Source organism: Vulpes lagopus, chromosome 1 (genome assembly GCF_018345385.1).
Source record: "Vulpes lagopus strain Blue_001 chromosome 1, ASM1834538v1, whole genome shotgun sequence".
Classification (NCBI taxonomy): Eukaryota; Metazoa; Chordata; class Mammalia; order Carnivora; family Canidae; genus Vulpes; species Vulpes lagopus.
This window is the reverse complement of record NC_054824.1, coordinates 163,519,491-163,535,292: the sequence shown is the minus strand read 5'-3', so window position 1 is coordinate 163,535,292 and position 15,802 is coordinate 163,519,491. Positions and strand designations below refer to the sequence as shown.

Genomic DNA, 15,802 nt, shown 5'->3' with positions numbered 1-15,802 from the left:
GAAGGGGTTCCTCTGCAATAGTCTTCATCAAGACCTGATTCCAGTAGATTCAGTATCACAGGTAGGTCCTTCCCAGAGAAGGAATGTGATGCCTTAGAATGAAGGAAGGGGTGTAATGATAGCTAAGACCCCCAAGGGAAATGTCGGGAGTTGGGGGCCAACTCTTCCAACTCTCTGTACCTCATGTACAGCCCCTTCTCCTTCACCACACACACACATGCACACACACAATGCACACACATGCATAGGTGCATGCATACATATATATGCACACCTGCACATGTACACACATATGCATATATAACATATAGATATACACACATGCATGTGCACACATATACATACTACACAGGTATACACACTCTTACAGAGGCATTTTTGTCAGATGCTGGGGTGGAGGGATATTGGTAGAGACTGATTCCAAGAGATAGAGCCTTACTTCTGTTATAATGCATTACTCCATGTCTTTGGGAGAGTAACAGGTGGCTGCAACATCAAAAGTTCACCTTCTTAGGTCTAAGAGTTGTTTTCACCTGGGCCCATCGTAGGGATTCCAGGGCCCCATATGGAAGAGAAAGTATAGCATTTTAAGCATCTGATGTCTAAGACTGTGCTTACTTACTGCTCTTCCCACGCTGTCAGGCAAACACCAAATCAAACAGATGGGCTGTGCACCATGCCCAAAAGCCAGTGTGCTCAGGAGAAAGGAAAAAGGGCTCATCTCCAAGGAGGGGCCTCTCCATGTAGCAAAGCTGTTCTCTGGTCCCCCCTCCAGTACCTCCTGCTGACCTGGATTGGGAGATGCTGGGACAAGCTCAGTGCTTAAACTCACTTCTGAAAGAAGCCTGATCTCCAGAGGGCCTTAGATGGTTCTACTGAGGTTTTCAAGAACAGGAAGCACTTCCAAATGCATGTGGGGAGAAGGGATTGGTGTTTTGAGCATGGAGGGGTCTTCGAGAGAAATGACCTCCTTGCTTGAGATCAATGTGTGAATTCCCCAAGAAGGTACATAATGCTCCCAAAGCCCCATGTCTTCCTAAGGCATAGTCTGAGTTCCATCCATCATGAAGTCAGAGAGGATGTGGGATTATCAAGGGTTTCTTGATTTCCTAAGCCACGTCAGGTCCAACGGATTTGTTGTTGGAAACTATGTGAGCAGCCATCAATACTGAGCAAGCTCCCCAAGCCAGGAGACAGGGCGGCTGCTTATCCACAGTGACCCGCTTATCCACATCACCTGCCTCTTCTGTCTTCCTGGACATATCATTTCTAATTCTTGCCTCAAATGACTTTGGGAAGCCCCCCTCTGCCAGTGGCTCCCAGTATCTTTGACAATGAATATCCCACTGGAAAACCAGGAGGGAGACCACAGAGAGGAATCCAAATCCCACACCAGAGAGCGAAGGTGCAACATCTTCATTTGGAGGAGCAGCTGAGACCTGCTGCTGTGGAGACTTTTATTTTCATTAATGCTGGAAATGGAAGCCCTCCCCCTTCCCGCCCTGCTTCTTCCCGCACATGGGATGATGTGGTCAACCCACACACTCATCAGTAAGAAACTTTATCGCCTCCCACACTCCATCCTAGAGCCTTTCTCCAAAGAGCTGAGTGTGGGAATTGGCTGCAAGTCAAGTCGACGTTATTTTTGCAATCCTCCAGCTAACTCACTTGGAAATGTCATAGTGTTGGGACATGTGCTTTCCCAGCCATGCTGAGGGGTCTGCCCATATGGAGATGTGGAACTGTGCAAGTGCACGTGTGTACTCTTTCACACACGCGCGCACAAACACACAAACACACATGCTCAGTCACTGCAAAGGGGCATCCTCTGGGGCCTAGAGCTCTCCTCAGGCAACCTTCCAGAGTGTTCCAAAGTTAAGCCTGTGTTTACTCATCACCTGCAGTCGTCCAGAGTAGCAGCTGTGGTGGACAGAATATTGGGCCTCTGAAGACATTCCCCTCCTCATCCCCAGAACCTGTGAATGAGTTATGTTACATGGCAAAGATGAATTAAGGTCGCTAAACAACTGGCTTTAAAATGAGAAGAGTAGGGTCTCCCGGGTGGCTCAGTTAAGCATCTGCTCTTGATTGTGGCTCAAGTCATGATCTCAGAGTGATGAGATCAGATCGAGCCCCACATAGCTCCCTCCCTCCTCAGCAGGGAGTCTGTTTGAGATCCTCTTTCTCTCCCTCTGCCCTTCATCCTGCTCACTCTAGCACACACTCTCTCAAATAAATAAATCTTAAAAAATAAAAAAATAAAATAAAATAAAATAAGGAAAGTATCCTAGATCAACCAGGTGGGGCCCAGTGCAATCATGAGGTCCTTATAAGAGGAAGAGGGAGGCAGAAGAGGAGGCCAGAGTCCTACGACACGACACGAGAAGGACTCCACCAGCAACTGGCAGCTTTGAAGCCAGGGGAATGGGGTGCAGGGTAAGGAATTTGGGTGGCTTCCAGAAGGTGGAAAAGGCAAGGAAACTAGATTCTCTCCTTGAGGCTCCGGAAAGGAATGTAGCCCTACAGATACCTTGTGTTTAGCCTAGTGAGGCTTATGTTAGACTTCTGACCTACAGAACTGTAAGATAATAAATTAGTGTTGTTTAAACCACAAGTTTGTGATCATTGTCATGGCACCTGTAGACACAGAAGGAAGAAAAGGGCAGAGAAATAACGGGCATCCTTTTGCTACTCTACACCCCTCTCCCCTTGTAGAGAGGTGACTTCATAGACCTTCCAAAGACGTGTCAGGAGGCTACAGAAGAACCAGAGCTGGAGGAAGCTTGCTGATCTGCTTTCCATTACAGCCTTCCTTCTACGTTCTAGCAACACACTATTTGGGAGGGGCGTAATGTGCCCCCAACTGTTAGCCTGGTGCTTGGAAACCCTTGGCCAACTGCACACTGACATTCTTCCCTAGATCCTCCCAACTTTGTGACCAGGGGTGTGTCTCCAGCCTAGGTGGGCTAACAGCACACCCCCAAGGGTGAATGGCTTGCCCTGACCGGATCCAGCCACAGGTTGACTTTTCCTACACCTTCTAAAGGTTGTTGTTATGGTTGTATGTTTGCTTGCTTGCTTGTTTTTTGATGGAAACACAGGCTAACTGGTTTCAGCAACTTTTCTCACCCCTCCATTCCCGGCCTTTGTTCTGCCGGTTGGGCAGCTGTGGGGGGGCTTCACGCACCTGCTTGATTTCATTGCCACCATCAGTTCTGGCCACAGACCCTCACTGCCCTTTGCAAGATATGTAGCAAGGAGCACAGGGGGTCTGCAAGGAGCACAGGCTTCCAAGCTAAATCAAATTTTAATTGCCACCCAAGATTGCCATCCACAGAAATTTCTTCTACCCCAGATCTTTCTAGAAGCCAGTCCTAACTACAGAGAAATATGTAAAATCTGGTGAGGGGCTTTGGGCCAGTTTTCCAGACTCAATCTAGCCCTCCTCCCCTTTCCTTGCTCTGAGCCACTGCCTCTCTCTCGAGCCCAATTTGGCAGGGTAGCACCATTCCCATTTTGTTTCTGCCATGTGGATTGCCCACTCTTTCCAAATTCCCTTTTGTGGCTCAATTAAAGCACCTTCCTGCCGGATGTACTTTGGCATATTTCCCTCTGTCTGCCCTCCCAGAGTCACGCGGGGCTCTTTGACTCTGGACCTGCCTCTTGCCTGATGTCTCCACGGGGAGGAGGCCAGGCAGTTAGATATTATCCAAGTCCAGATGGCTTACAGAGATTTCCCTTTTTAGGTGGAGCATACCACCCAATTCCACTTAATAAAAGCCAACAGCTACCTGAAAGATAGGTGACTCAGGGCTTTGGGCTCTGTCAAGTCCAGCCTGGTCATGTCTGAGGAGCCTGAGCTTCAAGGTCTTTCGTTAATCCTTTGATGAGATGTGCACCTTGGCCCTTCACCTGTAGAATGGGAAATGAGAGGAGGCCTGGGCACCATACGAGCTCCTTCAAGGCATCTGACCTCAGGGTCCCAAGCACGAGTCAAGGGTAGTCATCTCCAGGCCCTCTCCAGATCGCCCCCTGGTGGGTTCTTCCTGTCAGGCAGCATGGTTGCCTTTGCATGCCCCCTGCAGGGCACACACCATCCCGGTTGGGCACTTCTCTGTGGCCATGACACATCTCTCCATTGGATTGCTGTGAACACCACCGCAGAGTCGGCACGTCATGTGTTCCCCGCCATCTGTCACAGCAGATGCAGAGACTGTAACACTTCTAGCTTAGGAGGGCATCCAACACCCTTGTGGGGTCTTTAAAATTCACAGCTAACAGTCGGAGCTTGTGCTTGCACGAAACCCCTCTTAAAGTCAAGATTTAGCATTTGGTTGCCATAGCAACTTTCCTCCTTGAGTCTGAACTCCTCTCAGTGTAGATGGCCAAACTGGTTTTGAGGAGGCATGCAGAAGGGGGAAGTTTGGTGGGTTCCGGAAATGAGGATCATTTGAGAGGCAAATTTTGGATATCCTCAAACTCTAGCCTGATACATTTGAAAATGTCTCTGTTGCTCTGACTTTGGGCTGCATGTGACATTATTCAGAGGAAAGCTTTCTCTGTTGTCGGCAGTGTCCCCACATAGCTATGAGTGATGAAACCTCATAAGGAGATAATGACTCTGAAGGCAATTTGGGAAAGGTAAATGTGCTCTACAAATGGTACGTATTGCCATCATTAGGAAAATCAGGCTATGCTTGAACTCTGAGCTGTCAGTGCATTTATTTTTACATGTTTTGTGGTAATTAGATACCAAACGTGGAAGGACTCCCTTTTCTGGTCAATCCTTCATTCTAGGGCAAGGCCTCCAGCCAAGATCCTTGTGAGAGTCGGTGTGATGGGTTTGACAACCTCTTGAGGTTACTTCCTGTTTTTTAATATCATGCCCATGCCTGACATCTACAAGGACAGTCAGGAGATGATCTTCTGAAGGGAGAAGCATGTCTGTGCCTTGCACACATTAATTACCTTCAATCTCTGTATCTTGAGAGTGGTGGTAATGGTGTTATCTATAAATTTAGGCCAAAATCTTAAGCAAATTAATTAATTTTCCATTACACACTATGTATAAAATCCCTACTCATGCAGAAAAACTATTATGTTCCTGCCCTTATGTAGCTTATAGTCTAGAGCCCCTACATTCCTTGAAATTGGTAAAATATGAAGCCCAGTTCCTTAGTGATTTTCTTCTTTATGATCCTCTGGTACTTGCCTTCTTTATCTTTCCTTCTCCCAGAGAAACATCCTTTATCTGAAAGTTTTCTTATCATCTACTTAATTTCAAACTTTGTTTTCCTGTGTTCCACCCCTAGCTCCCTGACTATTCCTAGTTACAGCTCAGCTGAAGCCAGTAAATTTGAGACTTCTGTGAATCTTGCTCATGTGGAAGCCTGAGCATCATATATAGGAGCCAAAGTACTGACCTCATACTCTGTGTTGAGCCCTCTACAAACTAAGAAGTTGCTCATTTTCACTCCACTCCTCAGCACCTCATGTTAAACAGGAGTGAGGGAAGAAAATGAGCATTCTTTGGTAGTGGGGCTCTGATGGGGAATAGTTTAAAGGTCCATCTTGAAAGGAATGGTTAAGCTTAGATCTTAACAAAAAACTTGCTTTAGAACCTCCCCAGTCCCTTCCCTCATAACTGTGGGGCCCCTTTGCTTCATTTTTATTGGCTTTTGTCTTTGAAAATAGAAAATACCTCTCAATGCTATGGTTCTATATATATCCTTTTTTAAGTGTCTCTTCCTAGAAAGATGAAAAAACTGTATGCCCCTTGTCTCTTTCGGGCATGCCACTTTTGTTATGTACAGATTATAGGAAGTCACAGCCTGTTCTTTGACTACCTACAAATTAACCAGCCAGTGAACAAGTGAACACTAGTGCTTTAGGGGGACTGGTCTCCTCAGTTTAGGGATTCATAACATTATTTAAGGAATTATTAATATAAGGGAACAAGAGCAATTTTTTTAAAGATCAGTAGTAAGTCAGGCGATGATTCTTAATCTTTGGAGGTCTTAAGGTTGCTTGTAAATCAGATGAATGTTCTGGAATCCTGCCGTGGGAAGACGTATGCACATGCGTGGTTTTGCGTGCCATTCCAGAAGGGTTGAGAACCCCTTGGTATATTAGTGGAGTAACTAATGGTAATGAAGCATAGTAATATCCTAAACAAATAGAGAATAGTGGATGGTTCATCTGCTTAACAGCTCCAAAATCATCAGCCATTTTCATTTAAATTAACGATGAAACGCAGGAGGGCTCTGTATGGAGTAAGGGTATTTTTGCCAGATCCCCAGTCACCCTTTCTCTTTGTGACTTTTGCTTCCCCTCAAGTACACATGACTGGGATCAAAGTTTACCTTGTCTTGGCTTTTTATTTTATTTTTTTACATTACCAAAAACCCAGAGCTCCTGTAAAACTGTAACAGGTGTAAGTGGCCTCCTCTGACTATATATAATTGTTCTGTGAGCTAACAGCATGGGATGGTGGGAATAAAGGTCCAGAGTCAGGTAGTCACAGATTCAAATATTAACTCTGCTGCTTATAAGCTGTCTCCAAATCCCTTAATTTTTCTGAGACTTGGTTTCCCCCTATCAGTATAGCAGAGCCAATAAAACCTACTTTTCAAGCTACTTAGAAATATATGATGAAATAAGTCACTTATGTGCTCTTTACACACTTCCCAATCACCTAATATCTGCCTTGCAGTAGACTAGGCACTGAGCAAATAAGGTTGAAAAAGTCCTTTTGCTCGAAAGGGTCTCAGCCTTTGTTTTTACAGAACACATACAGTGGATTCTTTGTAAACACGAGGTTCCTCCACTAGTGAAATTTAGCACTTAGTGGAAAATGCAGAGATTGAGGGTGTGTTCGTGCACGTGGGCGGTAGAGATGGGGATGTGTGACATAATGGGGTTTATTGTTTCATCCCCACTGCTATTAGAATCAGAATTTAATCTGATCATCTCATATTCATTTTCTCAAACAGACATGTTAATCAATTGCTTCATGTTTCTTCTTCCTACCCTGCTTCTAAGGGGAATGCCTCTGCTACGAAGGGTACATGAAGGATCCAGTACACAAGCACCTTTGCATTCGGAACGAATGGGGCACAAACCAGGGGTAAGTGCCGGGATGGCAAATGAGCCAGTTCCCAGATGTCACCCTTCTTCCTGCAGACAAGATGGAGCAACTGCATGTAGAGGAACGGAGCTAAAGGGTGGTTATATTCTGAATAGCGAATGGGTAAAAATGTCACCGTGCATTTCCATATTTATACCATTCCAGTGACGTTCATGTCATCTTTTTCTCCATTTACGAGTTCAGAGATGATGCCTCTGACTCGCAGCCCTCCAGCCTCCAGCTGGGATCTGAAAATCAAGCTGTCCCTCTCTGCTTTTTCACTCTACCGCCAGCCGCCAGGATTCCACAGGCAGAACTTAGCTGATGATTTTGTTGGAGACACATGAAGCCACACAGACTCCCGTGTAGCTCTCCCAGAGCCCGAGGAGTTTTGTGAGACTGACAGGAGAAACTTGTTTTCCCCACCACCGTCAGCAAGGGTGAAACGCAGGAGGGCTCTGTATGGAGTAAGGGTATTTTTGCCAGATCCCCAGTCACCCTTTCTCTTTGTGACTTTTGCTTCCCCTCAAGCACACATGACTGGGATCAAAGTTTACCTTGTCTTGGCTTTTTATTTTATTTTTTTACATTAAAAAAATCATTGTCATAAAATCCACATCACATAAAATTTACCATTTTAATCATTTCAAAGTGTACAATTCAGTGGCATGAAGAACATTCACGTTGGTGTGTAACCATCGGCACTGTGCACAGGTATTGCTTTTTAGAAGCAACTTTCTACTCTGTTTTGGGTGCTGATAGTTTGCTTCCTACATTGGCTCAATCGTGGGGCAGGGTGGGAAGAGAAACGGTCAATAAACACTAACTAATAATAGCAGTTGATGGAACGGGGAAAAACTAGAAAGAAATCAGGGCACAAGCCATCTGAGAGTGATTGCTTTTGTGCAGGTTGGAAATGTGTTTGCAGCCTGACAAGGTAGAAAAAAGGCACCACCATCATTTCACACATTGCTATGGAGGACTCCCATCCCCGAGGCTGATGATCAGCCCCCTCTGGGGGATTCTGATGAGCCCAAGCCTAGAATAGTGGATGTAGTTCTGGACTCTGAAAGCAATAAATATGGAGACAAATGGGTGAGAGTTTGGAGAAGAGCAATAAAAATGATTGAAGAGCCCAAGGGAGTGATTTATGATGAAGGATAGAAGAACTCAACTTGGAGAACTGGCCAGCTGATGACTAAGTCAAAGCATGATAGATGCCCCTCGACGTTAGAAGAGGGCAAATGTTCTGGAACGGGTTGAGGTTGAGGAATAAGGACAAGAGAGAATGAAGTTAGGGGAAGAAAATCTGAGCCACAGGTCAGAAAACTTGAGGAAGTCAAAATGCCATGAAATTTTCCTGTTGGTGAAAATGAAGGATTACATGGTTTCCACTGAACTTGAGGTCGTATCCGAGAGGCAGTCCTCCAGATTTGGAGGAAAGTGTTTGTAGAAGAGTAAATACACATGAGGTGGCGTGTTGTTGAACGATGGGCGGGGAGGGCCGAGGACTTGGTTCATAGATGTTAAGCGGGGTATGACTACAGAGTGCCATTCCCTGTGTAAAGTCACCTTAGTCCCCCCACTCTCTGACCCCTAAAACGTTTGCATCATGGATGGGAAGCTAGGATTTGAGCATACACGATGGCTGAGCATCTCAGTTGGCTATGATTCTTACTGAGTAAAATGTTTTAAAGAGTGATGGATAACCAGCTCTCTATCTCTTAGCCTGCAAACTTGCTGCAGAAGAAAAAAAAGACAAAATATCATTTTGCTTTTTGCCTTGGATGATCCAGGCTGGCCCTCTGCAGTGATTGGATTTGGTGGCTAATCGCTCAAGCCTCCACATCCCTCGCCTTGCAGACAGATCATAGGAGGACGGGCCTGGCTTCACTTGGTAATTGCACAAGGGTTCGTCATCCCCTCTGGCTGCGTTGTAGAGGCAGTCTTAGGATGTAGACAAGAGCCTCCAGGGACCTGGTGGAGGCCCCACGTTGGTGTCATTTAAAATAAGACAGGCTAAAGCACCAAGTTGCAGACTGACAGGGACATTAGCCCCAGGAAACAGACAAGGAGACCTAATCTGTCATTTCCATCTCTAATTTCCATTATTCTCTGATCATCACTGTCTGCGAGGTCTCGTTTTGGACACTAATAAAATAATGGAGCAACTGTTAGGAGGGAAAAAAAGTGACTATCTTGGGGATAATGGAACCAGGAGTGATAAGCAGCATGGGTTTATATGTATATAAAAAAATGCCAGACAAAAGACTGCATTTTCTCGTAAAATGACAAGATAAATGAAAAGTGGAGGATACCATACATCTTGATTTAAATCAGGGTCCTGATGCCACGTTTTCCTAAATGATTCTTACAAAATTAATCGAAATTGATTTGAACGTGAAGTCTGTCACTTGAATTGAAACTGGCCTGACAGATTGCCAACTAATGATACATATTGGGGTATTATGGAAAAATCGATGGTGGGACTGATTTCCCTGAATATTTAATGTTCCAGAAGGTGAAGGTAAGCAGCATGTGTGGGTATTTATATTTTTCACCTAGTATCTTGTATTGCATACATTAAAATAGCTGAACATTCTTTTGAAGTAGAACAAGCAAATCCCAGGCTGGTGATATTTAAAATGAATTCCCCTGTGAAAAATCTAGGTTAAGTATGAGGAGAAAAGTAGCAATAAGCATTCATGACTTTCAGACGAGGAAGAAAATTGATTAAGGACATCAATACAAAATTTTACACCTGCAACTTTACCCAGCCTCTGCCTGGTGCTCCAGTTTACCTAGACTCGCATGTGTGCATGCATGTGCCTTTGTACACATGTGCGTGGTGTACATGTGTACATGATATGTGCATGTATGGTGTTTGCATGAGCATATGTGTGAGTGAGCTGGTTTGTTCATACAAATCCTCTCACCACTGCACACCATCATTTATGCTCTCACTCATTCATGTTTTCAACAAATATTCACTCCATTACCTGTTGTACTAGGATAAGCTAGATTGCTAATTATAAGAAGATGTGGTCTCTGCTCTGTAAGAACTAATAGTCTAGGTAGATAATGGGCACATAACAAAAAAATTAAAATGAATTCTAAAACCTATTAAAAGAAAGGTATGAGCAGAGGTCTATGTGATTACAGTTTAATGGGTGACTTATGTGACATCTAAGAACCTAGAATGGGACATCGTGGAGAAGTTAGATTTTGAACTATACTATTTAATGGGTGACAAAGGTAATTCTAAGCAAACGGAACAGCATATGCCAAGGCCTGGAGACATAAGAAGCATAGCTTCTCCAGGACAAGCAAGTAAATAGCCTAGTGTAGCTTAAAAGTGCCACTTACAGAGACAGGAGAAGAAGCTGATTAAGTGGGTAGAGACTAGCTTTGGGGGACCTCTTGCTTTCTAAGGCTTTGGACCCTAAACTTCCATGTATGTGTCCCTAAAATTGTTAGCAGGAAGAAGAAGTTCCAAAGCATCTGTGTATTTGATGGGATAGTCCCTCATTATCATTCAAAATAAATTAAAACAACCCTAAAAAGAAAACAAACCCACACAAAACCTCTTGAGACTAGCTAAATTTGTATTTATCTGGATTCTGTAAGTATAACATAGTCCTAAAATTATTCTGCAGATAAAAGCTTTTAAGACCAAACAAGCAAAGAATGACAGAATCAGGAACCATACATGTAAGGCATGTGAGTCAAGGGAGTTGCAGCCATTTTTTTTTTTTTTTTTTTTTTTTGTGACTCTGATTTTGCCAGAAATGCCCAAGGAGAAGTAAGGCATGTTGAGAATTTTGTGAAAGGTTCTGGGAGGTGAAGCCAGGCACTGTGGTGTACCCAGGTGAGGGGATCAGGCCACCAGTTGTAAAATCACTGAACTTACACAAGAAGCTCCTATTTACTAAAAGTAAAAATAGCTTCAAAAAGATTTAAACAAAGTCATGGGTGACAGATTTCTAATGAGTTATTAAAAGAACACGGGATATTTGAGATTGTATTTTTGGTCTTCGAGGCTGGCCACAAAATCGAACATTTCCTGCCATAGAATCCCTGGTGACACAGTTGTCCCACAGAGGACCCAGGACATAAAAGGGGGCTTTACCAGCATGGGGCTGTACCAGGTCTTGTGTCTGACCTGACATGAATTCACTAGAAACTCCTCAGCCTCCTATCCCTGTGGCTTTATAGACACAGCCAGGGACCAGTAGAATATGTGTCTAGTATTTGTTTGCCAGGACAACAAGTACAAATTGAAAATTTTCACAGAAAAGAAATGAAACCACCAAATGAGGGTCGAGGAGGCAAGAAAGATTGATTTACATGAACCTATTAGAGGAGAAAAAACAAATTTTTTTCACTAGTTTGGAGCTTATTAAGAAAGGCTATCAGAAGTTTTTTGTTGTGGTGGTTAAATTAGAAGTGTGCCCAAGGGCTTCTAGCTACATTTTTCAGAACACTACATTACATAAAATTCATGCATTTCAAGATCCCCTCTAAATAATAGTCTGATTTCTTATTCTGGTATCTCAGGTACAGCAGGCGACACCAAGGAGATTTCCCACTGAAGACCTCTCACATATCCCTAGATGTCGGTGCGGAAGGGTGGTGATCAAGTGATAATTCATGGGATGGGAAGAGCCGGCTGTGGGAAATGAACAGGTGTTTCTCTAAGGCTTCAGAAGCTGTTGTCAGGAATCAGAACCTTCTTTCACTGCCTACTCAGGAGGCAACACATTTGCCATGGTAGCCCCAGATAAGTACACATGTGTGCATGCATGCGCATGCCCACGTTGTCGCTCTCACACACAGCCCACGCCACTTTAATCTGTCCTTTCCATTGTGCCAGGTGCTTACTGTTCTCTCCTTCTATTTCTACCACTTCTCCCTGCTGCATCCTCCCAAGAGTGACTGCCTGGGGACTCTAAATCCATATAAGGAGCAAGTGTCCCACCTCATAGAATCCGGTTTCCTTTTCAAGCCAAGAATGAGGACCGTGTCTGTCATGATTGGCCTCAGCCTCTCTATTGTGCTCAAACTACATCCTTGACGGTGGTGGTTTTATTTGGGCTTGCCTGAATGATGCCATTCGTACCATTTCCCTGGAGACAACACTCAGTACGATGACCAGAGCCCAGTGGAGACGATACATCCGCCTCTGGCTTCTAGGTATTGAGCAGAGACCAGACTTCCCTTGATTACTCAAAATGAATCCCAAGCCCATTCTCACCTCCTGGTTACCTACAACTGAGCAAAGACCTCCTTTCAGTTCCCTGACAATCAGAGGGCAAATGTCCAGCCATCAGAGGGCAGTGACTGTAATGCTGGGGTGCGTCTCTGATCCCACGTCCGGGTCTTGGGCAGTGTTTGGCCTTCTTTGACCTGCCCAAAGTCTCTTCAGAAGTGACTCAGCTGGACTTAGACAGTTCTGGATGACATATGACATTTCCTGACTTTTCCTTTGTCCATTTCTAGCTCATTGTCTGGCTTTTATTTCCCCACCCACGTGTCTCCGATTTCTGTGTCACTGATGCCTCAGTCACCTTCCCCCAACCCCTCAGACAAGATTTGTAGGCCAGCCTGGCACTGTTCTTTTTATCTCTGGGTGCCCTCCCCCCTGCCCTCCAGCCCCGACGGCACTGTCTGTGCCAGCTCCTGTCATTGCCATGCCATGCACAAATGGGATTATCTTCCCATTAGCTCTCTTTTTGTTCTCCTTTCCTCTGTTTTCCTATCTGTGTGTGTATGTATGTGTGTGTCATTCTTTCTAATTACTCCTCACTTACTCACATATTCCTAACAAGGGTTCCCAGTGTATTTGTTTGGCTCCTTATTTCTCATTTATTTTTTTCTACCCTCCTTTTTTCTTTGCTTCCATTTCCTCCTCTTCCCTCAGGAGTCGATGCCAACGTGGCTGTCCTTTCTCCTATCCATTTCAATGTCAGACAGATCTTCATCTTAGCTCTTCGAATTAAGCCTGAAGTTCTAGTTTCCTCTCTCTTTAGAAGCCCCACTCTAACCTGATTCCAGCTGAAATATTGTCCAGTGGAAGGATAACTGACCCCTCTCTGGACGATCAGGCAGGAACTGGGGGGGTCGCACGTGGATCTCCACCAGCCTCACACAGGTGTAATGGGATCAGTTCCCCCACTTGGCTTGGGAAACTCTGCAGCTTGTTCTTAGGGATTTTCTCAAGTGAGAACATGTTGACTTGATGCATTTTCACAAAAAAATGTGTGGTCAGCTGAGTACAGTGCTAGACCTTGTATGTTACACATCTGGCTAGGAGAGCAGCTGAGGGCTGAACCCTAGCCTGTGCTTGCCAAGGCAAGCAAACGCTGAGACAAAGGGTTTGTTTATCCAGATGGGCACCTTTTTCTAATTTGCACGGAGGCACTTAATGAGCTGTGCTGACCCTGAGTGTGGTCATTTCGGTGGTGCCCTTTGCTCCCCTCTTAGAAGCAGCTGTAACCTTCTTGGTTACTCGAGATGATACAAGAGCTAAATATACCATTAGTAATTGTCTCCCTGATGCCTGTGCACAGAGCAGATACTTAAGAGTCATCTGGGGAGCTTATTTAAAATATGGATTTCTGATTTCTACCTCCAGAAATTATAATTTCGTAGGTCTGGGAGAAGGTCCAGAATCTGTACCTACAAAATGTTTCCCCAAATGATTCTGAAGCATAGCCAGACTTAAGAACCCTTCCTGAGCGGACACGGAGGCTCTAGACCCCTTGGGTGGGCACCCTGTTACCACTGCACCATCCCTGTGGTGAAAATAAGAACAGGTTCATAGACTGTGGCTGAGTGCATCCTAAAGGATCCTTGCATTCTATTGATTTGGAAATAGAGGGCCAGAGAGGTGAAGAAACTTGCTTAAGGTCACAGAGCTGGTGACCATGCTTGACAGTGATGAGTGGGTTTTGGAGCTAAATCAGTCAGGTAAATACAGATTTTAAAGAGGGTGCAATGTGAAGAGCATACAACACTCTGAAAATCAGTTACCATCTGTAGATGAGAGGTGGATGTTCTGTGGTCCCCACCTGCCTCCTCTCTGCATCTTCCTTCCCCCAGGACCAAGGGGCCTGCCCATCCCACCCTTCCGCAGCCCCCCTACTCTACTGCCTCCCCCCTGGAGGAGGGTGAAGCTACCACAGTGTTCTCTCTGACTAGTCCAGTCACGGCACCAAGAGACTTATTTTAAACAGTGCCGGAGGCGGGAACACTCATATTTCCTCCAACATGACCACCAGGGTGAAAAAAAAATCAACCTCAATTTACCCTCCCATCTGCTCAAGAATGGAAGATAAATTGTTTCAATTTTATAGAAATGAATGTTTTATGTCTTGCCCATGCTTTCCAGATAGTGTCCTGAATTTATATATTCTACTGAATGCATGGATATTTTCCACTAGGAATGCTCGCTGGACCTTCAGCTTCCTTGGGTTTCAGTCTAAGAATACTAGGTTTGAGAGTACTGTCATTTTCCCTGGCTTTGAAGATCTTGGCTATTTATCTTTTTTTTCTTTAAACTAATAGGAAAAAAAATCCACTCATTATCCCATGCTCAGAGAAAACTACCATTACCATTTTGGCACATTTCCTCCCAATTTCTTTTGCTATGCATCAAAAAATTTTGCTTCCCCCCCCCCTCAATTCTGCGTACATTTTTGTTCTCTTTCATAATTTAACAATAAGCATGTATGACTTTTATAATCACAAAATTTGGAGAAAAAAGATAAGGAAGGAAGCTTTAGAAGTATCTTTGTGGTACATTATTTTTCTCAAAACTTTTTCCACGGGAAAGTTATTCTTCATGTTTCACTAAATCCTCAATTTTAACCTGATTATGGAGAAAAGAAGAAAGTGGTTCAGGGTCTAGCATTCAGGTCAAACTCTAATAAAACATCTCTGTTAAGTCTGGATAGCAAATGGCTGGAGGAATCGTAAGCAGTGACCCTCACATTCAGCACAGTGTTTAATGCTGTACAACTTCAATGTCACTGGAGACTTTGGCCAGTCCCTCATCTAATGCTGATTAATAGCTGTCATTCATTAAGTATGTAGTGCTGGACTCAGTCTTTTGTTTTTTTTTTTTTTAAATATCACTAATCTTGATAAAAATCCTATGAATTGGTTAAGAGGTGAGTAGTTAGTAGTGTTTCTTCTACCTACAATTTCTGTGAAAACAATTTTAGTAAAAATAATCTTAAGGTTTTCATTTCTAGGTTAAGTATTTTGGATTCTTGTGCAAACATTCATGCTGTAATTATTTTTTTGAAATTTTAACCTCATATAATTTCGGAAATTGGAGGGCAAACATTTTGTCACTACACGTTTGTTTTTTACTTTATTTTTTTTTCCTTTTTATAAAAGGAATGCATATAACTGGTAAAAAATCTAGGGGAAAAAACACACTCACATACACACAGAGAGCAGTAAAAAGAAGAAAACCTAAGCCACCTGAAATACCATTCCCTGGAGGGAACTCAGTCTGACCTTTTGTTTTGTTTATTTAGGTATAATCCTTTTTTTAACAAAAATTGCATCATATTGTTTGTTATAGCTCTTGCTCTGTTTTATACAGACACATGCATGCACACACATATGCATATACATATGTATGTATAAAAAGGACAATGCCGGGGA

General features: G+C 43.9%; 1 protein-coding gene across 5 annotated transcripts in view; it reads left to right on the top strand.

Moving 5' to 3' along the window:
- ASTN1 (astrotactin 1) overlaps nt 1-15,802 on the top strand; it is a 296,848-nt gene that overhangs the window by 149,473 nt on the left and 131,573 nt on the right. For all 5 annotated transcript variants that reach the window (XM_041750473.1, XM_041750399.1, XM_041750242.1 and 2 more), the window contains one exon: nt 7,042-7,126. In XM_041750473.1, coding sequence (XP_041606407.1) covers nt 7,042-7,126 — 85 coding nt within the window. The remainder of the gene's footprint in view (nt 1-7,041; nt 7,127-15,802) is intronic.